The following is a 26,804-nucleotide window of genomic DNA, read 5'->3' as shown; positions in this document are numbered from 1 at the left end:
ATTGGAATGGAAACATTTCTAATCCAAGGGAAATCTAGCAATCCCAAAGTTATTTTCTTGTAATCCATGGAAAAATCTTCTGCTTTTAATCCGCTGGAATATCTTTTTGGAATCCACAGAGGAAGAAACTTCTTCCTCTTCCAGAAGAATTTATCTGGACTGCCCCGCTTGGCCCTCCACTACAGAATGAATATGGTCTGAATTAATTTGGACTTCCCTTAGCTGCTCAACCAATAACAAGTGGAGAAAGTCTGGGAACTATATTTACAAAGCCAATCACAAATGATTACTCAATGTAGGAGCAATATGAATGATATCAGTTAGTGGTCTCACTATTTTCATTACAGGCCAATAGGGAAGAACTTGATCTCTACAATAGTGGAAAAATCTAATTACTAATCAGTAGTGAGTTCCCACTACGCACACTCCTAGTGGCATCACTTGCTGGGGATGGCAGTGCCATAGCAGGCTTTTCTACATGAGAGCCCTACTAGGCTTCCGGCAAGGTGATTTATTTGTATTTATTTTTTGCAACTGCTTTGGCAGTCTGGAGGCATCGAGTTCCGACCTTGATATGAAGGGGCAGTGACATGATGGGTCGTCCAATAATGTTGTACGTAGGGATGGTCTGTCTCCACTTAATCCATCCACGCTGACAATTCTGTTCATCTAAGTGACCCATACTTTTCAAATTCCTATTAATATAAATGGAGTATCTACAAGTACCAAGGAAATCTGTAGAAATGAATGGGCCACTGGAATGAATGGGATATTGCTAGTAGGTAAAATAACGGCCAAATATGGCTAAACTGCACTAGTGCCTATGTACGAAATGAATTTTGTGATGTTGGAACTGTGCAACCAGCATTAACAAAGCCAAACTACAGCGCAAAGGCATGCAGATGATTAAGTGACGTTGAACGCTGTGGTTTTTATTTTTGTATTTTGACATCTGGAAAAAGCAAAGTTTGGTGTCCTTGGTAGTGTGACAATATAGACAATGGTTCATCTGCTACAGATGCATAAATGAATGGTCTTACAGGGATATGTTAGATTCAGTGGCGTCGAGAGAGTGAGGGAGGGGGGTTCTAATTACCTGGGCCCATGTCTGATGGTGGGGCCCAGTGGGGTCCTCTTTACCTGGCAGCTACAGCTGCAGCAGCTGTTCTCAAACCCAGCACATGATGCTGTGTACGGAGCTGCAGTGTTGACAGAGAGGTGCTTAAAGTGCTATTGTTTTTTTGTATTTTATGCTAACGGTGCATGACCACGATAACCATGATTAGGCCACACCCACTGAAAAGTACCAGGATCTCTACAGCCCTGATAGATTATCTGGGAATCAGAATAGCAACATTTCCCAAGTGGAAAGTTTTATTTTACAGGGTAAGATTTATTGTTTATAAAATAGACAACATTTTTGTATACCCCACTAATACAGATGTATGATTGCCCAAATACATATGGACCATGTGTACGTGTAAGGGTTAAACAAGATAGACGTTCAGTTGCCACCTGTACCAGCAAAATGTTTGGTTACCACCCCTGACCATGTATGTGCACCAATGATGTAGCAGTAGTTTATATGAGACATTTTCTGTTATTAAAATGTATGTATGCTGATGTATAGAAGCTTTGCTTATTTTTTTATTTTATATTAATTTCATATAGAATTGCATTATTATGGATCTAGAAGTTCCTAATAAACTCCTACCTGGGATACAGCTAAATGTACTCTTATTCTATTGTTCCTATGGAATTGATGGGTAGAATAAATTGGATAGACATTGCTGTATAAAAATTGTGTATCTATTATGTCCTTTGGTGCCACCCCAATCTAGACATAGACAACCTGCATGCCGTATTATAACTACCAAACAGATTTGGAGTAATGAGTGACATGGGCCCCTAGAGTTTGGGATTAAATGACAAAAGGATGAATCAAGCAACATATCTACGGCACACGCATGAACTTGCAGCTGCAAACGCTAGGACATCTCAAAGAAGCACTTTTGAGGCAAGCTTCTTTTTGGGCCTCTGACGCACCTCTGCGAGCTTCCCTGAGCCCATCTGTGAACCACAGAGATCTTGCTGCAATGGACGTAAACAAAGAAAGAAAAAGAAAGTTAAAAAAGGATGTGGGATAACTTAGTGGGTGGAAAAGGAAATGAGCCAATGGTGGGAAGAAGGGAATCTTAAGTCATGTGGAAAGTAATCCTATGTGAAATAGGAGGTGTAAAGTAAGCAGTACTCAGGGGTTTGGCTGCAGTAAAGGCTGCAGGACAGATTTTGGAAAACAGGTCTAGTTGTGCTATCTTTTAGATGACACCTATAATGACTCTGGTTCTAAATCAGGGTTTGGGATCTTTGGATCCTCACATGTTGTTCTACTGCAACTGGAAGTATGTCATGCCATCTTAACCCTATAGTTACACATTGTGGATTCAATTCGTCGTATTCAATCCCTGTGTGATTTTTTTGCCTGGGTGAAAAATCTAGCATCGTCGAAAACCGCATAAATTTGTGAAATTGATGCAAATTCATGTGGTTTTTGCCGAATTCGTGTCCGTTTTCACCGGTTTATGTGGCTGTTTTCATCCATGCTGATTCACCCACCCCCCCAAAAAAAGTGAAATGGCATGGGTGAAAATGTACTTAAAAAAACAGGCAAAAATGCCTGGTGAAAAACTCAGCCAAGATTGAATACGCCCTATAAAATGTACACTCAGAACAATGAATAAGGGATACTGTAGGCACTAAAGTCAAGCAGGAGAGATTTATTCGTTCTTGTCAGGAGAATGCTGAATTTGTAGGGGCTGTCCTGGCTTCCTAGGCCATTACCCTGGTATTGCCTATTTCCTAACTGAAATGGTCGCTGGATTGCATGCTATGCATTGAGGGGCGCCAATCTAGCCTTGACACCCACCCACTATAAAAAACAGTAAATCATAATGTGAACAGCGGGTCAACAGTGACAAAAATAATTTCAAATAGCATAGATGGGTTCACAATGATAAAAATGGTCAGCCATGCCTCTCGCCCATCAAATAGTTGCCTCTCTGGGATTATCCCGAAGGGAAATAAGAGAAAGTTAATAGGAAACTAGGTACTTGTTTCTTAGCACGGCGCCAGCGATAAAAATTGTATCCATCGCATGCAACCAAATCGCATGCTATGCGATCAACCCGATTTTTACATTGGAATCAATGGTCCCTGAGACCCGATTTTACATTAGCCCCAATGTTAAATGCCCCCAGACCCCAATTTTTATTGTTTCCCAACCATGATGGGTCAAATGCCCCCCCCCCCCCATTGTTAACGCCACCTCCGACCGTACGCGTCCTCCGACCTTTTCATACCCCCACTATCCACGTCGGCGTGGAGTTGATTCTATATAGTGTGGCAAGCGCAGCGATCCACCGGGTCCGAAGCGTGGCGAGCGGATGCGCATTACTTCACAGATATTACGCGTCCGCTCGCCACGCTTCGGGCTCGGTGCGCTCGCCACACTATATAAAGTCAACTCCACACCGACGTGGATAGTGGGGGTATGAAAAGGTCGGAGGACGCATACCGCCGCCCCTCACGGGCTCGCTGTGCTCGCCTCGCTTCGGGTTGGCGTTAACAATGGGGGGGCATTTGTGATGTAAAGTACCCATAAGGGTGGGTATACAATGAAAAATCGGGTCCATTGGCCCATTTAACATTGTTCCCTATGTAAAATCGCATCCATCGCATCGCATGCCTTACATGGATACATTTGTATAATTTCTGTAGTTCCTATAACCAAATTATTGTCATTTGCATTCCTGATACCATTTTTGTGGAGAATTAAGCATATATTATAGTTGTTTTTAACCCTCTACTTGTGAGTAGGAAATGTCAGCTGACATATAGTATAAGGTGTGCTCAGGGGCATATTAAAGGCCCATACACACTGGGCAATTTTGAGCTGAAAACAGCTCAGTTTTGCTGTTTGAGCTGCTTTCAGCTCAAAAGCTGTGCACAGCTCCTGCGAACGATCATCTGCTGTAAAGCCGTAGACCCCCAAGAAAGTCTCTTAGATGGGCGAGAATCGCTCAGTGTGATTTTCAGCCCAGCAGTTTCCCCATCATCGCTGTGCAAACACACAGGGCCCTAGGTGGTGCACAAGTTTCTAGGAAATTGTTATGGAGGCCATTTTCATGGCAATTTCTCTACTGCGCATGCAGATGGGGCGTCGAGTGTAGAGAATCTGATATGTTTTATAATGTTGCAGACTATAGAACAACAATATGGGCTTAGGGAAGTTATGTTCCTGACTTCTAAAGGGTGAATAGATGGCATAACAGACTTCCCCCATGGTGTCCCAAGTAACCACCTGGACATTAAGAAGACCAATATTTTGTCTATACTGAGCATAACATTACCTTGCACTCATTTACGCATAACCTGATTTAAAAAGGCCAAGTGAAATATAAAGTATAAAATGATCATTTGCAAACTTAAAAGGACACTATTAAAAATGTGTTATATTTGAATCTGTTTAAAAAATAGACAATGTGATAATATGGTTTATATCTTCTCTACATGGAAAAAAGCAGAAACTCATAATGCTAAACAGCACATGACCTGTATATAATATCCCCCCTCCTACACACAATGGCGTGATGTTGCAATTTGTGCCATCACATGGAACTTTATGGGAATCACAACAGAGTTATGATGGTAATTGTGTCATAGCCATGGGTTCCACCAACTACTGTACTGCTTTCTGGCCTAGCTTTAGGCCAGGGACACCTCCAGGGAGTTTGGGAAGCTATCCTCTATTACATACAGTACGTCTCTTACTGTAAGCATTAGTAATGACTTTCTTCTTTTTGCGGTGCTGCAATATAGGTATATTATCACTGATAAATAACACTGCCTGGATTGTAGTGTAGAAAGTGTGCAGAAGACTCCTTAGGTGACCTACTGTACTTGCAGTTCAAATGTCATAGAAAAAACACGCAGGTTCATTCATGGTGCAAAAAATAGCACTGAAAGGTGAATTTCTGTACTTTCTCTATTACAAAAAACTATGTGCCTGCGACACAAAGTTTTATGTCACTGGATTATTTTTTTATGAGAAACAATAAAATAGCCATTTTGCCCTGGTCCGTATACTGCCATTACAGACTCGCCTACTGAATTGTTTGTATGTAAGGTATATTAACTACCTATATTAATCTTAAGAAGGTACAGTACTCCCTGATCATATTGCAGAGTTTTATCACTGTGCAAAATGTTCACGTTCTAATATATACTCCCCAGATGGGTGGAGAGGAGAATGTAGTGACATAAATGTCATCATGGTCCAACCCCCCCCACCCCCCCCCCCCCCCCACCCCATTGTACAATGCTGTGATACGCAGCATTGTTTACCAGGAGCTGGGCTACATTGAAGAAAGGAAGTACCCATGATGCAGGTTGACTCTCTAGGGAGTGTAGGAGAACTCCACAATATTTGGAAATCTCCCAGAAGCTCCGTACACATGGTGCAATTCATTGTCTATTCAATCCTGATTCGATCTGGATCGAATTGGGATCAAATTGCACACGGCCATGTACACATTTGATTTAGACTATATACAGATGGAGTCGCTCTCGTTAGATCGCCAATGGCCACCACGCGCCATTCTCGGCAATGGGATGTGCAAGCAAGTGAGATGCTTGCGCGTCCCAATCTGCCTGCCCGCACTCCGCCATTGCCCGCCAGCTATTGAAATCTGGCAAACGCTCGGCATGAAAGAGAGTGGCTCCATATGTAATACAGATCTGTACTATATGGTCTTGCCTGCAGAGTCTATTTTTCTATTCAAATTTTGATGCCGCACATCAGGGTCGAATTGGGATTGACGGTAGCCCATTAAGAATCTATTCTACAGTAATGTCCTGGACAAAAATACAGGGTTGGTATAATAGATCTGTAGTGTCTAGGTATACAGTCAATAGGTCACCTCAATCCCATATGGTCGACAGGCAATAGTTTAACAGGTACAAAAGGTCGACATGACAATGGTCGACACAAACATGGTAAGCTTTTTTTTGTTTGCCCACATATTGTATATTCCATGTACAGCCAGAAATGTACAGATGGAGCAGCTCCCAATGGATAGAATGGCCAATTGCTGCTGCGCATCATCAGACTGAAGGGGACGCGCGCACAAGATGCTTGCACGCCCCATTCTGTCGGAGCCCACGACCACCCTCCACCGGCTCCCCATTGCTCCCCCCGCAGCCCCCACTCGTCCCTGCCGGGCAGGGAATCCGCTTCCTGCCGCCGTGCTGACAGGGATGTGCGAGCATGTAAGACATTCCTGCGACAGATGGAGCTCCTGTCCGCCAGCCTGCGCCAGCTCAGGAGATCTGGCGATTATTTAGGCTGGCTGACAGGCGCTCCATCTGTAGATGATCGCCAGGCACCGGGCAAGGTGGCTCCCACTGCACTTGCCACAGGTTACTATTCCCAATTCGTAGTTCACGTGTATAGTTAATCAAGCACACGTTAGGAAATCATGTAGAAAAACCCAAAAAACGTGTGTGTGTTGACCATTGTCATGTCAGTCTTTTGAACCTGTCAATCTTAAACATAATTGATATTTTGTACTTGTTGACCTATTGTATGTCGACCATATGGTATTCACCTATTGACTGTCTATCGAGACAGTGTAGATCTATCATTGGAAAGCACAGACTTATGTCCTACATATATGTGTTTGACATGTGTTTGTTGCTAGCTCTTGGGTCTCACTGTCGGCTTTCACAATGCATTTAGTCATAGTAAGCATGTGTCGGTAGGATACACTGCATTCTAAATGAGGCCTAATACAGCCCCTCAGGGTAGACAAACATTATTTGAATTTTTAGACCACTTCATATTCAGATTGGTCGACTTAAAGGCAAATTTCTTGCACATTAACCCCTCTTTCAATCTAAGTGCCCCAGAAGTTATTTTCTGGTGATCCTCATTAATGACACCTAATCCTACACAGAACATTACACTTTCCAGTGACGGTCGCGGGGATGGCCTTCGCACCAGATCTTCCCTATCCTGGCTCAAAAAAACCAAGGATCCTTTGATTTAATACAGCTTTTTTTTAAATGTATTGTTTGGTTGAGCTACAACATTGGTCCTTATTCCAATCTGATCGCAGTACAAATTTGTTCCCATAATGGGCAAAACCATGTGCACTGCAGGTGGGTCAGATGAACATGTGTGACATCAATTTGGGTGTTGCAACTGAAATCTAAATTGCAGTTTAAAAGTAATGCAGCCAGTATTTACCCTGCACAGAAACAAAATAACTCACATAAATCTATCTCTCTCTATACATGTTACATCTGCCCCACCTGCAGTGCACACGGTTTTGCCAATTTTAGAGAACAATCTGTACTGCAATCAGATCTGAATAAGGGCCACAGTTCCCAGAGATTACTTGCATTTAGTTTAAGGTGGCCAAAACTAGCAAAAAGTAAGTAATGACAGTGCTCACAATAACTTATATTTATTTTACTTTAGTTCTAATTTCATTACAATAAAAAAAAACTTTTTGGGCTATTTAAGGTAGTAGGTAGATTTAGTTGCTGTGATAGAAGGTACAGCATAATATTTGTGGGCACGGTATATACAATTACCAGTTTTCATGTTGTAATGGGACTGGAACAAAAAGTGCAAAATAGTCTCAGTACAACAGTGAGTAAAGCACTAGCAGCAAGGTGTTAAAAACATAAAACACAAAAATAGTGTCCCTTTAAGTTAAATAATTATTCTATAATATTGTCATAGACCATGGACAAAGGATCTTAAGCTGCTCACGTTTCTGAACTAAGTTTGCAGGGCACCCTTTCAGTGATTAGCAAGTTACACTAGTGTCTGGGATTCAACTACTGACAGAGTGCTGCAGTTGGGTGTGATATGACCTCCGATAATCGGGATTCCGATGGTCATTAGACCGTTCTCGAAAACCTCACTGTGGGGACTCTGACAAGTGACACTGTGGGCTCGGTGGCTCGCTCACTCTCTATGGGAGTCAAGGACTTTCGAGCTTTTAACAGTCTGGATTCTGAAGTTGGTCTACTGACTGTCTAAATCCTGACTGTTGGGAGGCCAACCGGCACCCCTGCAGTTTAGCTGTTCATGTACAATATAGCATACTAACCTACTTTCTCTGAAGGTGCAGGAGATTTACAATTATTTATGTACACTAGTCCCACAGACCCCCAGAAGAGAGGTTGAATTTCTTGCATCCCACCCATTAGTAGGGATGGCCATCGATCATCGATGATTCATAATCAATGATGGTTTATTGCTTTTGCAGATTTTTTTCTTAATTGATGGTGAGCATAACCAATTTTTTATTCTTTTAACAAGGTGCTAGGATACTGAGCAAAGCTCCACCACTGGCACATGTAAATCCCCGCCCTAGGTTCTGATTGACCCATGGGCTATTGAGTCAAACATCAAGGATGACCATCAGTTGGTAAAAACCATCAGTGGTCAACCATTGTATAATTGGTGACCATCGACAGACATATCATCAATGGCAACCATCGATGGTACCACTCCGATGCCAATCCCTACTTTTTAATGTAGAGGGAGAGATGGTGAAATAACACCAAGAATTGTGGGTCTGAATGGAAGGGACAGAGCCAAAACAACAAGATTTTAGCCATGCCCCCTCACTTTGGCCTATTCTGCGCCCAGATAGGAGAAAAATACATTTGGTAAGTACTGTATGATGTACAGTCTGGGTCTATGCTGGCTAAGGTGTTATCTGTGCAATGGTAAAGTTTATGTCCTAATATTTATAGTCAAAAACTTATTTTCCAAAAACTAAAACCCCGGAGACATGCTTCTAAACACAGCCAGCAAAATGTGAAAAGGGACATGTCCTCATCTCCAAATCATATGAAAATATTAAGTTAGTACAAGCAGAGAGGTGTTTTCAGCATGCAATGGTCAGTTGTGTCATGTAAAGCTAAAAAAAAAAAAAATGAAACTCGGGAGCCCATGCATTTTATACCCCAATTGTGGTTCTAAACAAGCCTATTAGCAAACACAGAACACAGCCAAGGTGAGGTGATAACAGGGGATTACAGGGGTCATATATGAAATATATGTAACCAAAAGAAGCAGACAGCTATTATGGTAACTGGTGTATTCATTTACATAAAAATAATCATACAGTGTTAGAAATCCCAATGGCACTTCCAAACTTTCCAGAAAGACAGAAGAGTAAAAGAGAAGGACAAAGTGGTCAATAAGACATAACTGCTTATTATAAACTGGCCCATTAGGGCACTGTAACATTGTATGGATCTTTTCTGATACATCTACACATGGTCAGGACAGCCATTTTGTGGGCTTGACCAAAATTTTGAGAATGCATTCTAATACGTCACTAGGAACCAGGTACATAACTGAGGTACTTTCTTAGTAATAGTGGATCAGCCCACAAAATGGCTCCTTCTCCTACAAGTAGATGAAAGTTATGCTTTCATATAGTAGTGCAAATAGAATTAAAATGGCTGAAAACAATAACAAATACATTTTAATACTATTAATAAAAGGTATATTTTAAATATTTGCTCTAACCAGGTGCACCACTACCATCCAAGTTTTATGCTCATTTTGTTTCAATAAAATTTTATGAACTAAGAGTAGTCTCTCTTCCTTTTCATCTGCCATTTATTGGGAGGAATATTTTATGAGGATTTTCTGATGTCAGATAAACATACCTTTAGGCACATGTTCCAGTTATTTTACGAATGAGTATGGTACGCACCTACTGTATATATGAGGACTCTGTCAAGCATGTGATGGAACCTGGACGCATGTAAAGGTACCTTTATCCACATGTCTTTTCATTCATTAGTGTGAGTGAGAGTATGCTCTTGTGGCACCCACCCCTATGTGTCTCTGTTTTTAACCAATGCTTGGACAGTCTACACATTGTCATTCTTTGTTTCTTTCATATATCACCTAAAGAGATGTATTCATGTGTGACGGACCCCAATTGGATCAAGTAACCCTTGTGTATTCAGCTCATAGCCCATTGTCCATTTCCTTTGAGATTCTACCATTGAAGGGATTGTGTGGTGATCCGCAATTTAGGACACGGCAGAAGGTTGCACATTGGGACTGATAATTTCTTTGTATTGAAAACACTATGGGGGGTATTCAATGTCAGGGGTACGGATGTCGAGCAAGCTCGACAGCCGTGCCCCTGTCCCATTCTCGCTTTGCTCGACTTGAGCTCGGCGGTCGGAATTCAATGTCCCGGCCGCAGAACGGTGAGAAGGGGGCGTGGCCGCGAGTTGAGGATGGAAATAGACGAGCTCCGGCTTTTCTTAGCAGAGCGAGCCCGGCAGCTTGTGATGTCGGGCTCGTTCTGCCGAGCAATACTGTCGGGGAAGACAGCATTGAATAGGGCACCACAGCCATCTCCCCCGTCGGGAGATGGCTGCGGGAGCACGACAAACATTGAATACCCCCCTATATGCGCCATGATTTTTAGTGGACTACTGCCTTCTTCCTTTCCATCTTATACAGTAGCTAGAAGTACATAACTGGATCTACAATACTATAGCAGATCAATTATTCTCAGTATACACAAACTGATTGGGATGATCCTCAAAATATCTGCAAAAAATGCCTTTGTCGCTTACCCCAACATTTCTTTTCTTGTGTGCAATATTTAACTGAACTTCAATTAATTGACTTGGCTGTATTTGTACATGGCCGCTGTTAGCACAGGCATTTTTAGTGGATATTTTGAGGATCTCTTGCAGCAACGTTGGGACTCAAAGGGTTAATATGTCGACAATAGAATGTCAACAGTGAATGTTGACAGTGAATATGTCGACATGGTCTTAATGCTGAAATAGGCCAATATGTAGACATTGTAAATGTCGACAGTTACTATGTGCGCAGCATAGGTTACTGTCATGTTTAGGATAGGGTTAGGCTGTGGTTAGGGCACAAACACAGTCCATAGTGACAATGTTCATGCTGACTTTTAGGATTTTAGCATACAGATCATGTTAATGATGGCGACATTCTTTACAAAACTTGAATGTGTAGCTCTGTGTTTCCCATCTCCTGTCCTCAGGAAACTTTAACAGTTCATGTTTTCCAGGCCTCCTCAGAATTACGTGTCACAAAAAAATGAATACGCCTATGTGGTCCATCACTAAGAATGGAAAACATGCACTGTTATGTTCCTAGAGGAATGGAGCTGGGAAATACTGGTATTGCTAAATCTCAATAGCTACATCATACCTCCCAACAGTCCCGCATACCGCGTCTATACAGAGGTGCAGTGGGTGAAAATGGGGGCGCAACCCTCATATGCATAAACCACGCCCTAATTTGCATAAACCCCACCCCTTTTCGGGCACTGGTATGCTACATGGTGTCTAATGATTACTACAGTATTTAAGATCCTTAAAATGTTGGACAACACTATATCTTTACATCTCCTACACATAAGCTTAGTTGGGGTACTCACTGAATGTTTCTGTTACACTTATTTAGCAATGATTTCCTTGAGGAGGAAACAAGTAATATTGTCATGGCAGCAGTCAAGATATATAGCTAAAAACTAAGCAGGGCAGGTGGTCAGTGGACATTTACAGTATGTATTTCCTGTCCAAAGCACAGACAGTCACATATCATGGTGCCAGATACTGCAGTGCCCTCCTTGTGTTACCTCAAATACAGTAGGTAGAGGCATATTTTTCATAAGTATAAATATTATATATACTGTACATACTTAATACTGTGCCCAAAAGTTTTAGGCAGGTCTGGAAATAATGCTGGAAAGTAAGAATGCTTTCAATAATAGAAGTGTTAATAGTTTATTTTTATAAATTAATAAAATTCAGAGTGAATACACAGAAAAAAAATCTAAATCAAATCAATATGTGATGTGCTCACCCTTTGTGCAGGGGAGCCTAGAGGAATTGCTGCTGTCCTTCAAGGCAAAGTTGTTGAAGGAACTCGGCAGGGAGGTAGTTCCTAACATCTTGGAGAACTTACCACAGATCTTCTGTGGATGTAGACTTGAGTTGATGATGTTGAGATTAGGGCTCTGTGGGAGCCATATCATCACTTGCAAGACTCTTTGTTCTTCTTTAAATTATATGGATAGTTCTTAATGACATACTGTCAGGGCCGTCTTAACAGCAGTGTGGGCCCCTGGGCAAAGCAATGCACTGGGGTCCTTACCCATTCTCCACTCCTAGGGGTGGGGGGTGCTTTCAGCAGCAGCTTTGATGTCCCACGGGTGGCAGGGGGTGCTCTATCTTCCACTCGACATGTAGGACCTGGAGCAGTAACCTCTGCTAATTACTCCTTTACTGCACAGGTGGTGGGAGGGAGAACACTTACGTGTGGAATCTTCTGATCTCATGTGCTGCACAAAAGATCAGAAGATTTAACAAAAGATCCATAGGAACGCACACGGGATCTTAAGAAAAATCTTTGGTAAAGATGTGCGCTTGCCTGAAATCTTTTGTCCAGGATGGAAAAAAGATTTCAAGGCTAATTTATGCGCACATCTTACGATCGCAGATCTTTCTAGTGTGTGGGCACCTTTTGTCAGAGATAACCGGAGAAATCTGACTGGGAATTGCAATTAACAGGTCGGATGTGGACTGCTGCTTTGAAGTTGGATATCTCCAGTTCCCTAGGGCAGATTTTCAAAATTCTGGTATCTCTGGAAAAAGGGGATCCTCAGCTATCAGAATAGGGCCCTTATACACCTGGGGCCCCTGGGCAAGTGCCCATTAAGCCCATACGAAAAGACGGCCCTGCATACTGTATGCTGTATATTTGGGGTCATTGTCTTACTGCAGAATGAATTTGGAGCCAATCAGACGACTCCCTGGTGGTATTGCATGATGGATGTTAAGTGATTAAAATAATCTATTAACACTACTTTTGAAAGCATTCTTTTCACACCTGCCCATAAATGTTTGCACAACCTGAACTCTAATTACATTGACTTAGGTTAAAGCCTAGCCAAAGATGTCAGCAATGTTTTGGAGATAGGTCCGCCCTTCATCAAACCTTAGTACCATCTATATTGATGTTTATGGCACCCTAAATTATGGCACCTGCTGAGTGCTATTACCTTTTTGTATATAATATGTAATAATACTAATATTACATTATTATTATTATCATCATCATCATCATGGTCCAGTGTTGTCTGGATGTTCTTTATTTATATCTGTTGCACGTTAATTATATGTCTTTTGAATTCAATTGAATTTGTTTAGTAAACAAACTATCAGTTAGTAAATATAACAACTTCAGCCTGTATTATCCATTATCATTCAGATAATACTGTACTTCTTTATAATTATACTTTGCTAAATATTTTTAAGACATGAATGTCAATTTATTGTAACAGTAAGTCTATAGTTATGTAATCTCTATGGAGATTGAGGCAAAATAAATGTAATTTACAGAAAAATATTGATCAAAAAACAAAATAATGCATCATTTTGTGCTAGTGATATAAGGTTCTCAGAGCACTGATCCTGGGTATTCACAACTAAAATATATATTTTTGATGAGCTCAAGTGGATTTTGTTCCCCAAAACATCAGCCAGGATCCACAAATCTCGGTACAGTTAGGAGCACGGGATCGTATCTAATGTCAAACACATTCGATTTGGCCACTTTCCATTTGATTTCTTGGCCGATCCATCAGAATCGGGTGAAAAGTGACCAGCATAACTATCTGTGCACCTGTTAAATCTGCCCAACCTGCAGGGCAACATGGCTTTGTCCATTAGGGGAAAAAAATGGGAATGCAATCCAGTCTGAATTAGGGTCTAAGGGTGGTGTCCAATTAGATTCACCTGGGGTTATCCAATTAGCCCTGAAAACGCGGAATTTTTCATGGATTATGGCAGCGGTTCTCAAACTGTGGGTCCTGGCCCCCAAATGGGACCCGACCTTCTCAGTATGGGGTCGCGACTATGTTGCTGACCATCAGGTTATGACTTTTATAATCTCAGTCAGTGATACAAGGAGTCTGAAAAATCTGTTGAATTGTTTATTTTAGACTCCTCCCATCATTTGCTGCCTCCACCATGCTGCCATGTATGTGCTGTCTGCTGACTACACATGTGATGTGATCTTCTGCAGTATCTTTCTGGGGTCCCGTAATTATTTTTATTGTCTGATGGGGTCCCAGAGCAAAATAGTTTGAGGACCCCTGGATTATGGTTTGGGTGCCTCAGGTACCTGAAACACAATCCCCAATAAGCACCCTCCAGATCCGTGGTAACATTGTTGGAAACAACGCATCAGGGCTAATTAGATACCACCCTAAAAGTTCAACATGCAAAATAGCTGATATTACTTTACATACTGTAGGTGACAGATGAACTTTAAATGATCATGTAGGAACACAACCTATTTAACATAAACATCCCTATTTTATGGATTACGGGGTTTCTAAGTATCTATTACTTTATTACAGAGCATATGGAAATGTTGGTTAACTGAAATCAAACTTTCTTCTTTTACTGACAAATCAAATTAGAAACAAGGGAGAAACATCAGCTCGTCAATTGGACGTGAGGAAATAAATTTAAGTATAACGAAACTAAGCAAAAAAAAAATTATATCAGTTCTGTTTGAAGAAAATAAATGTGCTTTGTCTTAAACAAGATCTGAGGCATAAGGACTCGAATACAACTTAATAAGATCAAAAATAAATTGATACATGTATACTTTAATAGGTTGCATATGACTGAGTACATAGTTGAAAACAACATTATACTACTGGAGATGTAATTTGTGAGAAGAACAAAAGGCCGCTATAATCACATGATAAATCCTCAGCACTTTCACTGCATACAATAAACCATCAGCTGTGTTCTTTATTAATTTATACATGTTTATTTTACAATGCATTACATATCTTTCCCTAGACCAAAGCTGAGGTAGCACTTTACAGGTACACCTTAGTGGTTCTCTCAGACGTTTGGTATTGTGTACATGAAGGGTACTTACAGTGAATTCCCCGGTAACAGCATCAAAACCAACATGGATGGTGTGTTCGAAATCGGAGGGGAGGGAAATCTCTGGACGTTCCTTCTCTTTCTTTTTGTTGGCTGGGGACAAAATAAAAAAATAAAAAAGCATACATATTAGTCCACAAGCAATTCTAATTCAGGTACACTGTTCTATTGTAAAAACTCTTTTCAATACATAGGGGGAGATTCAGCAAACCTTTTGAATAGGGCAAGTGTACAGTAGGTGTTCCCTATAGGAACTAGTTAAATTCTAGATACTATACTAGAAAAGGCTTATTAAGTGAATTATTTCTGGGCGTGAATCCCATAGGGGGGGTTTTCAATCTGGCCACTCGGGTCTGTTTTCCTGACTGTCGGAATAGATTCCTACAGTCGGAAACTCCGTGGCCCTTCAAAAAATCGTCACCGATAGTCGAAAGTGGCTGCAGAGTTGACATTCCAGCAGACGGTTTCCACAATGCAGATTCGACTATAAACAAAGTTGAATCTACGTGAGGGGAACCTTTTCAATTAACACAATAACGCATTATGTGTGCACCTGTGCTCATGGCACATGCTACAAGGGAGTAACCACAGCCCACCTGCCACAGCCCCCCTGCCAGACAGCCAGTCTGGCACTGGCTCTGTTAGTATAATGCGGATGAAAAAGGTGCTAGACCAGGGTTTTAACAAGCCTTTTTATTGCCTGTTAAATTAACCTGTTAAGGAGCGTTCCACACACACAGAATTCGGAGAATGTTCCCAGACCTATGTGTTGACACTGTGGGCCAGATGCACTAAGCTTCAAAAGTGATAAAATGGAGAGTGATAAACAACCAACCAATCAGCTCCTGCCTGACATGTTTCAAACACAGTCTGTGACTTGGCAGGTATGAGCTGATTGGCTGGCTGTTTATCACTCTCCGTTGGCACCCAATAACGGGCTATTATCTGCCTACCTGAAAAATAATTCCCCATTAAGTGAAGCCTGCGGGCTGTCAGGGATAAAACTTTGTACGACCTATAATTTGCAGATAATTGATTTTGACGGTAATTATACACATACTCTAGTTGTTATTTATACTATTGTTTTAAGTAAACATAACAATGAATTAAAAATAGGATTACTTTTCATAAAGCAATTAACAGAATATGTACACAATTATACCGTTTATTAACATCTGCAGTCATCCGCTTTTGCAGAATATCCGATGCATTACACTCTAATGTCCACTAGATTCTAGAGGACAATTACATTCCATTATAATGTAATAATTTTCAATTCCTTATGTACAGTTCTGCATTAAGGACAGTGTTCTAAAGCCCTGGAAACATTAGCAGCACCACCCTGCTCCCAAGTGATCCATAAATAACCCCCAGTGCCGTTGGAAAGACAATTCCAAGCCTATTTCCTCTGGGTTCGGCGCAGTCCCTTGGCACGTGCAACCAGACTGAAATATAAGCTTTTCTAATGAAAAGCAGCCCAGTAACATAACACTTAATGGCAGATACCCCAAATTGCTAAAACATGTGGGTATGATTTACAAGATAACAAGTAACACTAAGAAGACTGTGTTTCATTGCTTAGTCTGGAGCGATCAATGTTAAAGGCATTTCCTTTCTGAGAGTCTGTTCCACATCATGGTAATTAAAGGTGCAGTCCCAGCAACTAAAAGACATTTCAGACTTTCACTTGCATGCTTCGTTTATGCAATTCTCCTACATGTTATTTTCCTTTAAGTGTGAATCTTACAGATCGTTTTTATGACCTAAAAATCACTTTTTTAAATACTTTAAAAATGGATTTCCTTTGGCAGAAGATTTCATTATTATTAAATGATTAAGTCAAGTGAAGGAAATAGGGAACACACCTGATACTGTACCCCACTATTATATGTTTCACAATAAATCTATTTGGGTGTCAACTGGACAGGCCAGGGAAGAGAACCATCCCAATGAAGTGCCATGTATGGGTGTATAGCCAAAGCTGTACCCTATTCTGCGTTGTACATAGATATGCTGATGGTAAGACTATTTAAGATGGATCTCTGGCACTCAAACACAGGTTAGGTGAAAGTGTTCATAAGTCTTGTAAGGACAGCTATGTATTCACATGGAAAACAGAGGGCAGTGCAATGCATATCTGTAAAGATATAGCTACAGTCGCATTAGCGCTGTTAGTAAAATATCCACGGCCCAAATGGAGCTGCATGGTATATTACATAAGGTGTGGTATATTCCATTACATAAGGTGTCAGCACTTAAATCATCCTTTTCAAGAAACTTCAAACTTTTAGCCTGGTTTAGATTTCTTAGCACAGCAAACAAACACACAACTGGACAAAATGATATTGCACTGCAGGTTTGGGAAGATGCAACAGGTGCGGAGCGATTTAGATTTGAATGGGTTATACCAGTGGTTCCCAAACTTTTTCGAATCACAGTGCCCTGGAGTATCATACATTTTTTCGTGGCACCCCTAGGCCAATATTTCTTATTATGTACTTTAAAATAAATAAATAAATTGTTTTTATATGACATCCTTTGGGCCAGTTATGTGGTGAGTGACAGGATATACCTTAAATTGGTCCTGGACCACCAATCCAGGGCACCCCTGCAAGGGCTCCGCGGCACCTGGCACACAGTTTGGGAACTACTGGGTTATACTGTTTCTGTGCAGGGGAAATACTGCCTGCTTCATTTTTACACTGCAAATCTCTGTATACACACCTCACCCAAATATAGTTCTCTCTGTATATGTTACATCTGCCCCACCTGCAGTGAAACATGGTTTTGCCCAGTTGTGTGCTTTTGTCTTAACTAAAAAAAAACGTAATCAGGCCTTTGTCTATACAATTCCCAGAACATCAGAAATGTATTGCAAGCTCATGAAAAGTACTACTGAGCAGGCAGAAAGCAGTTCTCAAACTGATATCACATCATTTCTGAAGCTGATTGTAAGCAAGTGCGTCTCCCACGTCTTCCGTCTAAGAACATTGCTGCACATTAAAGCACCTCTGTACCACACCTGCATGTACAGTAGTATAAAACATGATTATGCAGCTACCTAATTTGGGGTATTCTACTCGATGTAATAAGCAAACGATTACAGCAAATTGACACAACCAGTGGTCCTCAGAGCAATGGGGTCATTACTTCAATTCCCAACTAGGGCCCTATTTGTGTGGAGTTTGTATGATCTTCCAGTAGTTGCTTTGGATTCCTCTATAAATTCCAGTTTCTTTCACACTCATATTCATAACTTGTGTAATAGGGAATTTAGTATCCTACTAGCAGAGATACTTTACCTCTGCTAATAGGTTTGCTGGGCACTATCCTAGACGGCATTTTTTCCCCAGATACCCGCAAGTATTATGCTATGGTGCCTGAGCCATTTGAACCATAATCCCTAATAAGCAGCAGCTGGTCCGGCGATAACATATGGGAATGGGGATTTTTTTATTTTCCCTGATCATGGGTCCATAATTAGCCAATAATTGGATACCATAATAATGACCATTGGTCCAAAACAGCATTGGGGATATTACTAGCATACAAATAATCCATATAAATAATAGAGATGCCCTTTAATTGTTGACAAGGGAAGGAACCATCAGCCTACTAGTTATGTCCAGGGAATATTTCACTTCCCCATAAGTAATGCAGAATTGTTCTGCAACAATGATTATCTGTGTGTCACTAAATGCTGGAAATTCCCATGTACGTGCTGGCTGTCATAGTTCCTGATTTAAGCCATATGAGCCTCCAGTCATGTACAAGAGGGCAACTTAGTGGCATGACAGACAAATAGAACACCTTTTTTAATGTCATACACTAATACTTTACTTTTATCCCCTCCTCCTGGGAAAATGGAGCGTAGCCTGGCTTTCTTGTTCTTCTCTTCTGGCGCCATGGGAAGTGGTTTTGAGCAGTGATTTAATGCTGAAGAATCTCGGTTATTACTGTTCATTCTAAGAGGGGGGGCTGGAGGTTTCTCTTCAATATCCACACTATCGGACATCTTCAGCAGCCCTCACAGCCTCCTGTCAATGAGAGTGAAAGGAAGGATGAGTACAGGGTAGTATCATATAGAAGAAAACACATTTTATCTATAGCAGGCATCATATGTTGTATTATACTGTATATTATAATATTGTATAGGAGCAATTGGCTCTGGTGCTATGTAACTTTGCTAACTTTTCCTCGCACCCCACAGAGGTGTGCAGACATGAGAGAACATTGCTCACTATTAGTCACTCATCTGGCGATGGTGGCATATTGAAAGTAAGAGCCTTCTATGCGTCAGTATTGAAAAATTCACAGAAATGAAACAGGCCGGTGCCCGAGGTGCTTGGGAACAGAGGACTGAGCAACAAGAGTATCACAACCTCACTTCTAACCTATTATAGTACCCATTTCTTGCTAGCCGCCCATTTTGCTAGCATCCCATCCTTATGTGCTTTAACAGATCATACTCAATTTTTTAAAATAAGGTACTTGTTTCCTAGCACGGCGCCCATCGTATGCCATCGCATACCACTAATTAAGGTATGCAATGGGACCCGATTTCAGTGTTCTAAGACCAGCACTGTACAATTTTAATATTGCGTTGCATCGCATGTCATTATAGTGGCATGCAATGCGATTTTTAATTGTACAGGCACCCTGATGGGTGATTACTATGTTAAATGCACCCCCATTGTTAACGCCACCCCCAATATCAACGCCAACGCAAAGCATGGCGAGTGCAGGGAGCCCGCGAGGGGCAGCAGTACGATTCCTCCGACCTTTTCATGCCTCCACTATCCCGTCGAGCTCCGCGAGGGGACGCGGAATACATGTGAAGTAATCCGCGTCCCCTCTCGGGGCTAGCTGCACTCGCCGCGCTTCAGGCTCGGTGGCTCACTGCGCTCGCCACACTATATATAATCAACTCCACACCGACGTGGATAGTGGGGGTATGAAAAGGTTGGAGGACGCGTACCGCTGCGCTCGCCGCGCTTCGGGTTGGCGTTCATAGTGGGGGTGGTGTTAACAATGGGGGTGCATTTAACATAGTAATCACCCATCAGGGTGCCTGTACAATTAAAAAATCTGGTCTGATCGCATCGTATGCGATTGGGTCGCATGCGATCGAAACAATGGTATAAGATGAAAATCGTGGGCGCCGTGCTAGGAAACAAGTACCTAAAAGAATATTGAAATTATGTTAAGGGTAAACAATTGGTTAATTTTTTGGTACTTATGTAGTAACTGGGCTGCCGATTTCTAAATCGGGTCGGATCGGGAGATCGCATCGCATCGCATGCGACCATGCGATTCGATGCGATGCGATGCGATGCGATGACCCGATTTTTCCATAGGAATCAATGTTAAAATGGACTGAGTCCATTTTAACATGGAATTCAATGGGAAAAATGGGTCCTTTTCATACCCCTACTATCCAAGTGGGCATGGAGTTGGATATAAACCTGTGGCGAGCGTAGCGAGCCACCGAGCCCGAAGCGTGGCGAGCGAAGCGAGCCCCGCGAGGGGACGAATACCGTCCCCTCGCGGGGCTCGCTTCGCTCGCCACGCTTCGGGCTCGGTGGCTCGCTACGCTCGCCACAGGTTTATATCCAACTCCATGCCCACTTGGATAGTAGGGGTATGAAAAGGACCCATTTTTCCATAGGAATCATTTTAACATTGATTCCTATGGAAAAATCGGGTCATCGCATCCGATATCGGATGCGATATCGGATGCGATGCGATGCGATATCGCATCGCATCGCATCTGATTGTATGCCTTAACTTAAGGCATACAATCAAAAAATCGGCAGCCCAGTTACTACATAAGTACCAATTTTTTTTAATAAAAGTCCGTTATCATTTCAAAATCATTAAACTACCTCGACTACCTTAGTCACTGCCACTGACTAAGAGAGATTCCAATTAGCTGTGGGGTTTACCCCGGGGCTAATTACATGTGCCGGACAATTCAATTAATACTCCACAAATTAAGACCCAGCGGTGGACTTTCCCTCACAGTTTCATGATCTGCAAGGAAAAGTCAGCAATATAAGGCACCTTCTTGGGGTCAACTCGTGGAGACAAGCATTGACTCTCCATTTTAGGCAGAATAAATGGGTAAGAGCAAATTAACCCATGGTTTACAGCACATAGAAAAAGCAGGTTTATTGAATAGCTCCAGCCATGAAAACCGGAGCTACAGATGAAGCCGCCACCCATATGGCGTGCCATAAGCGGAGGTGCGCTTAGAATGTGGCACATGTGCCACACTAATGCACCATTTGCAGAAATGGACATGAAGCGCGTGAATCGCTCACATGTCCCCATCCCGGCGAACCGAGATGGGTTTGCTTAGCCGGCCGCAGAGATGACGGCGGCTCTACCTGTATTTCCTGTGCCAAAGCTAATTGGATTCCCCCTAAGAGTATGTTTAACTGAAGAAACATGGGTGACCTCTTTGTTTCACTTTAAAGACCATTATAAAACAAACACAAAACCCACTTGTATTCATTGTTTTATATTCCTTTGAAAAGGAAACAGTTCACAGGATTAACAAAAACTAATTTTAAAAGACACAAATATTTATTGTATAACACTCGGAGCATTCATTCACTAGCTGAAAGGGTTATTTGCTGTTGTTCCAGTTCATCCCAAGTTCTCTACAAAGATTCAAGTCATGTTACTGTGACTTCAGCAACAAGCTGCAGAATGTCAACTGTGTTTTTTGTGAATTTAAAGAATAAGAACAATACAGGTCTCATTCAGTTACACCCAGCAATTATAGAATACTGCCGGCTTGTCTCACTTCATTCATTAGCAGTAATGTTGCTTTTTGAAACTTTGCTGCCAGAAAAGCTTTTATTGAAAGCAAAAAAATTGAAAACTTTTAAAAAAAACTTCATAACTGAAGTTACTTTAGACAAAACAATATTAATTGGACTAAAAGGTCTAGATTTAATTATTTTGAGCTTCTTGGTTCCTGACCGGTCAGTACACATTGTACAGACTCTACCTACTCCTGTAAGATTACATGATAGGATGCATGTGATAGAAAGTACAGAACACAAGTTATATCAACCACCTCAAGCAACTAATTTGAAACCACAGTTTATTTGTTTATGGAAAGCTTGCTGTGTAAATCATTTAGCGATTGATACTTTAAAATATGAATACCGCCACTTTGTTCTATGAGAATTTTAATTTATGTAAAAGTAAATCACCAAGATTTGGAAGGTGCCCATTTCTAAGTACAGCTTGTTCTTTAGTTAATTCAATTTCTAGAGGGTGGGATCTATGGGTAAGCGCTATCTCACATGTTCCCCAATATTGCCAAATTGTAAATCTGTGCTTATTAGCTCATGTCCACAATGTCATATACCACACCGCTTTTCTATGGGCCAAGGCTCCATTCCGGAGTTATTAACTCGCTATTACTCCAAGCACCCTGGAACATTTAGAAGCTACAGTATAAAAAAAAGCATAGCTCAATCTTGGCGTGACCATAATGTGCATTACTAAATATAAGTTCATAAGGCCACAGGTAAGTTATCCAGCTTTATTTGACACAACGGTTCTGGATCGCTAGCACTTTTATACTCCCTAACATGTTGGGGCCACACCCCTTTCATCATTGCAAGATAAATATGTCCAATGTTGGGAGCTATGAATAAGTATAATGCATATGTAAGGCTTCTTAACCTAGTTGTAAGCTAATTATTTCAGCTGAAATGTATAAAATTAGTTTGGAAAGATTATAGTCAAGTACCATTTGGCACACTAAAACCTCTCATACGCCCAAAACAGCCAATGCACCTTTATTTTACCAAATTGGAATTTTGCAAAAGGCATATGCTAAGAACTGATGGAATCTGACCAGCAGCCTACACACACAGCAGCCCAGTGTCGAAGTAATGCTACCGCAGTTCAAGCGATGGTTTGGGGGGAGCGGGTGCATAGCCTATTCAGACTCTATGCTGTTTGGTAATCCGCAAGGAATCTGCAGAAATAACCCTCCAAGAATGGATGCTGCCTTGGAGGATATTAATGTTAAAGTTCCTACTGGATCTCTGGCATTGGTCAGGAAAGTGCAGAACGTATAGCACTACCCAGAGGTACCGGAATCCAGGCGCGCCTGCAAGCTTATAACCCCTGGCAAAAAGCATGACGGCAAAAAAATATACAGTAATTAATGTATGGGGGCGGGGCGGCAGAATTTTTTTTGGCAGGGGGAGCAAAATGTCTAGTTATGCCACTGCAGCAGTCCATGCATTACCCAGACCATGGAGGTTCTGAAACAACCAGTAACTGTCAGTGGACTTCAGGGAAGGGTTCCAAATGGTTCCTAATGCTTTTGTGCATATTTCATTTATATTATATTACAATAACTCAAACATTTTAAATTTTAGCTTGCTCCTCAATAGGGTAGAAGGATGACTAAGCAGTGTTTCTTACACGTAATATCACACTTCTAATTCTGACCTAACCGCTAATGTGAGAAGTCGCAGCAGACTGTGTGGAGAAATTTGCCTCCTAGACAGAAAGAGAAGATGCCTGCTAAATTGCGAGAGAATTGTGAATGGATCACTAATTGCTCTCCATTCGCATTTTCCGAACTATCAAATATTTTTTGCCGGAAATGTTTTTCAATACTGAAGTACTGTATAGCGCCACTGATTTTCGAATATTGAATTTGAAACAAAATAGTCCCTGGTTGAACATATTCATATTAAATGAAGATAAGAAACACATATCAGTGACAGCATTAATTAGCTTGATCACGGGGGAATTCAATTGGCATCATGAGTTTTGCCGTTTTTTTACTCTCAGCCAGAATGCCCCTGCTGGCGATCGCCGGTGGAGAGGCGCTCCATCTGACCTGGGACACACACACGCGCAACACAGTTTCTGAACAGCTTCTGCTCATCTCCACTTCAGAGAGACGGGCAGGGTTGGGGGGGCACGAGGAGGTGGCGCCGATCGCCGGGGACTGATGGGGAGTTCCGCTGGAAGGGGACGCACGAGCGTCTCGTGCGCATCCCCTTCTGGCGGCTGACGGTTGGCGATCCCAATAAGAGCGGATCCATCTGTAATAGTATGCTGAGCACAGAGAGGCACCGCGCCCAAATCATGGCAGGGAGCCATGCAAGAGGACGCGTTACACTTATACAATGCCCATGTCCACATATGTCAACATAGACCACGAAAAACGTAAATCACTCTTGTTGACCTTATTTATGTTGACCATAAGTTGTGTCGACCTTTATAAATGTCGACTTAGGGTATGTCAAGGTGTCGACTTAGTGACTATCGATCTAGACATTGTTTACCATTGTATACTGTAACCCCAGCAAATAAGCTCCTTCTGTCATGTTACAGGCTATGTTTGAAAAACCACAGGAGCTGATTGGTTTGTACTTTATCTTTCCACTTTATCACTCTCCAAGACTTAGTACATCTGCCCCTTTATAGCACTTTTTTAAATCCATCTATCTTTTTATATTATCAATGTATTTATTGATCTTAACAGCCTCTAACTGCATGAGAATACAGTATGTACTGCACATTTTTACTGTAAACTCAAATCACATGGAAACTGCACAATACTGCTGACTAAACAGAAACTATGGAATTCTGGGGAACTTAAATTGTGTTTATTTTTTGTAATTCTCCTTTTTGTGCACTTTAACTATTGTTCCAAATTGTACTTCATTAAATGTATGCAAATACCCTTTCCATGCTTACATTATCGTAATGAGACGGCGGAAGGAGAATACGAAGGTGACCTAAGGCTAATTACCCTCTAGCGTTGTGTTAAATGCCAGCGCATGTCAAACACGACTGTGCAAAATAAATGCTATGGGGTCATTGGATTAACTGCTGCCATTCTCCATATCTGTTTATATAATTTTACTACAGTCAAAAGAAAAAACGAATAACGCATGATTGTATATTGTTACCAATGGGTAAGGAGCCAAAGTAATCCTCTTGGCAACAGAAAGCCTAAATATTGTTGTGGGTAGCATAAAAAAAATGCCTTAATTACATAACAATAACAGAAGGCTTCCTTCCTTTTAAGGTCATTTACACCTCTACACGTTTCATCCATTTTATATGAATTTTGGAAAAGGAACATCAAAGGATACATAAACACATTACTTACTGGCACGCAATGCTGCTATTTTCATCACTTCTAGGTTAAATAAAAATAATCAAAAAAATATGAATTCTAAATTAAAAATCTTATAAAATGTATTGTAGTTTAAAGTTGCAGTTTAATTAACAGCTATTAATGCCATTTTTATTATGATAAATGTAGAAAGATTTAACTTTTTTGCACATTATTCACATTATTCATTACATTTTTAACGTCCCCCTTCGTTGTCTGTACATGTACAGATAAGGGAGCGGATTGTTAATGAGGGCCATGTAACGGAATGCAGCATGGCCCCACTCCTCCCCCCACCACCGCCTGCCGGCGTGTGTACTTGCTGATGCCGGCACCCCACTTGGGGATCACCGAGTGTGTACGGACCTTTAGTTGCACACTAGAAGAGTTTTTTAATGATATCGCATAAAAGGGCCCTTCTGAGCAACATCTTTCAAAAACTCGTCTAATTTGTATGGGAATCGAGTCTCCGAATCTCTGTTCCAATAAAAGTTAGGTTGTGTTCCTTACATTCGTCATACAAGGATATAGAAGTGTATCTTATGAAATTAATCAGCACAGTAAATTTGTGCAAAACGGTCACATCACAACAAAGATGTATTTATGACAAAAAATGCTTGCCGGCGCTAGTAGAGTTGCACAGGACATGCGAATCACTCACACAGGTATCTTGCGATGTGTGGTGTATTAAGCAGATAACTGTTCAATTAGCATCAATGCATTCAAATATTAAATATCTTCTTTTAGCCAGTATCCACATGTAATATGGACAGAAAATAGTCAACAGGTCAGTGGTTCCCAAACTGTGTGCCTAGGCACCTAGGGGTGTCAAGTGCCAATCACTTGCAGGAGTGCCTTGGGTTGGTAATCCAGGACCATACACACTAGACAAGATAGTAAAAGATATTGCCTAGAAGGGGTGTGGATCATTTGGTCTACAACAACTAGGTCGACAAGCATTGGGTCGACACCACTAGGTCGGCATGCAGCAATGTTGACATGGTTTAAGGTCGACATTGGTCTAGGTCGACATGCCATTAGGTCGACACAAGCATTAGGTTGACATGGGCAAGGTCGACAGTCAAAAGATTGACATGGGTTTTTTCACAGTTTTTTTGCCCAAATGTCAACACAGTTGACATGGACACAGTTTGAAGTGCACAGCTTTGGGCTATTTTATTCTCCCACCATGCCCTAGTGGATGGTAGGGCATGAAAAACCACCTGTCGGTACATGTCGGCTCAAAAATCTGTGAAAAACCCCATGTTGAACTTTTGACTGTTGACCTATCCCATGTCGACCGAATGCTTGTCGACCTAATGTCATGTCGACCTTGACACATGTCGACATTGCTGCATGTCGACCTAGTGGTGTCGACCCAATGCTTGTCGACCTAGTTGTTGTAGACCAAATGATCCACACCCCTTCTGAGCGATATCATTTACCATCTTGTCTAGTGTGTACATGCAATGTCGTTAACGAGGGCAATGGTTAATGAGGACAGCTGCAGCACAGACCCTGCTCTGCAAATCACCTAGTGCTTATTAATTTCATTTTTGCTTTCAAATTT

The 26,804-nt window shown here is 41.4% G+C and overlaps 1 protein-coding gene across 10 annotated transcripts in view; it reads right to left on the bottom strand.

Moving 5' to 3' along the window:
* The window catches only part of PAK3 (p21 (RAC1) activated kinase 3), a 202,861-nt gene that overhangs the window by 41,305 nt on the left and 134,752 nt on the right, over window positions 1-26,804 (bottom strand). For 4 of the 10 annotated variants that reach the window (XM_083159379.1, XM_083159382.1, XM_083159378.1 and 1 more), the window contains exons 2-5: window positions 18,904-19,100; window positions 15,056-15,156; window positions 9,207-9,236; window positions 2,047-2,091 (exon numbers count right to left, since the gene is read on the bottom strand). In XM_083159379.1, coding sequence (XP_083015505.1) covers window positions 2,047-2,091; window positions 9,207-9,236; window positions 15,056-15,156; window positions 18,904-19,078 — 351 coding nt within the window. In that variant the 5' untranslated portion in view covers window positions 19,079-19,100. Of the gene's footprint in view, window positions 1-2,046; window positions 2,092-9,190; window positions 9,237-15,055; window positions 15,157-18,903; window positions 19,101-26,804 lie in introns of those variants that run through there. The other 6 variants (XM_083159384.1, XM_083159381.1, XM_083159386.1 and 3 more) reach the window with 4 other exon arrangements.

Source organism: Crinia signifera, chromosome 9 (genome assembly GCF_055691185.1).
Source record: "Crinia signifera chromosome 9, ASM5569118v1, whole genome shotgun sequence".
Classification (NCBI taxonomy): Eukaryota; Metazoa; Chordata; class Amphibia; order Anura; family Myobatrachidae; genus Crinia; species Crinia signifera.
The sequence above is the reverse complement of the archived record's forward strand: the minus strand, read 5'-3'. Positions and strand labels throughout refer to the sequence as shown.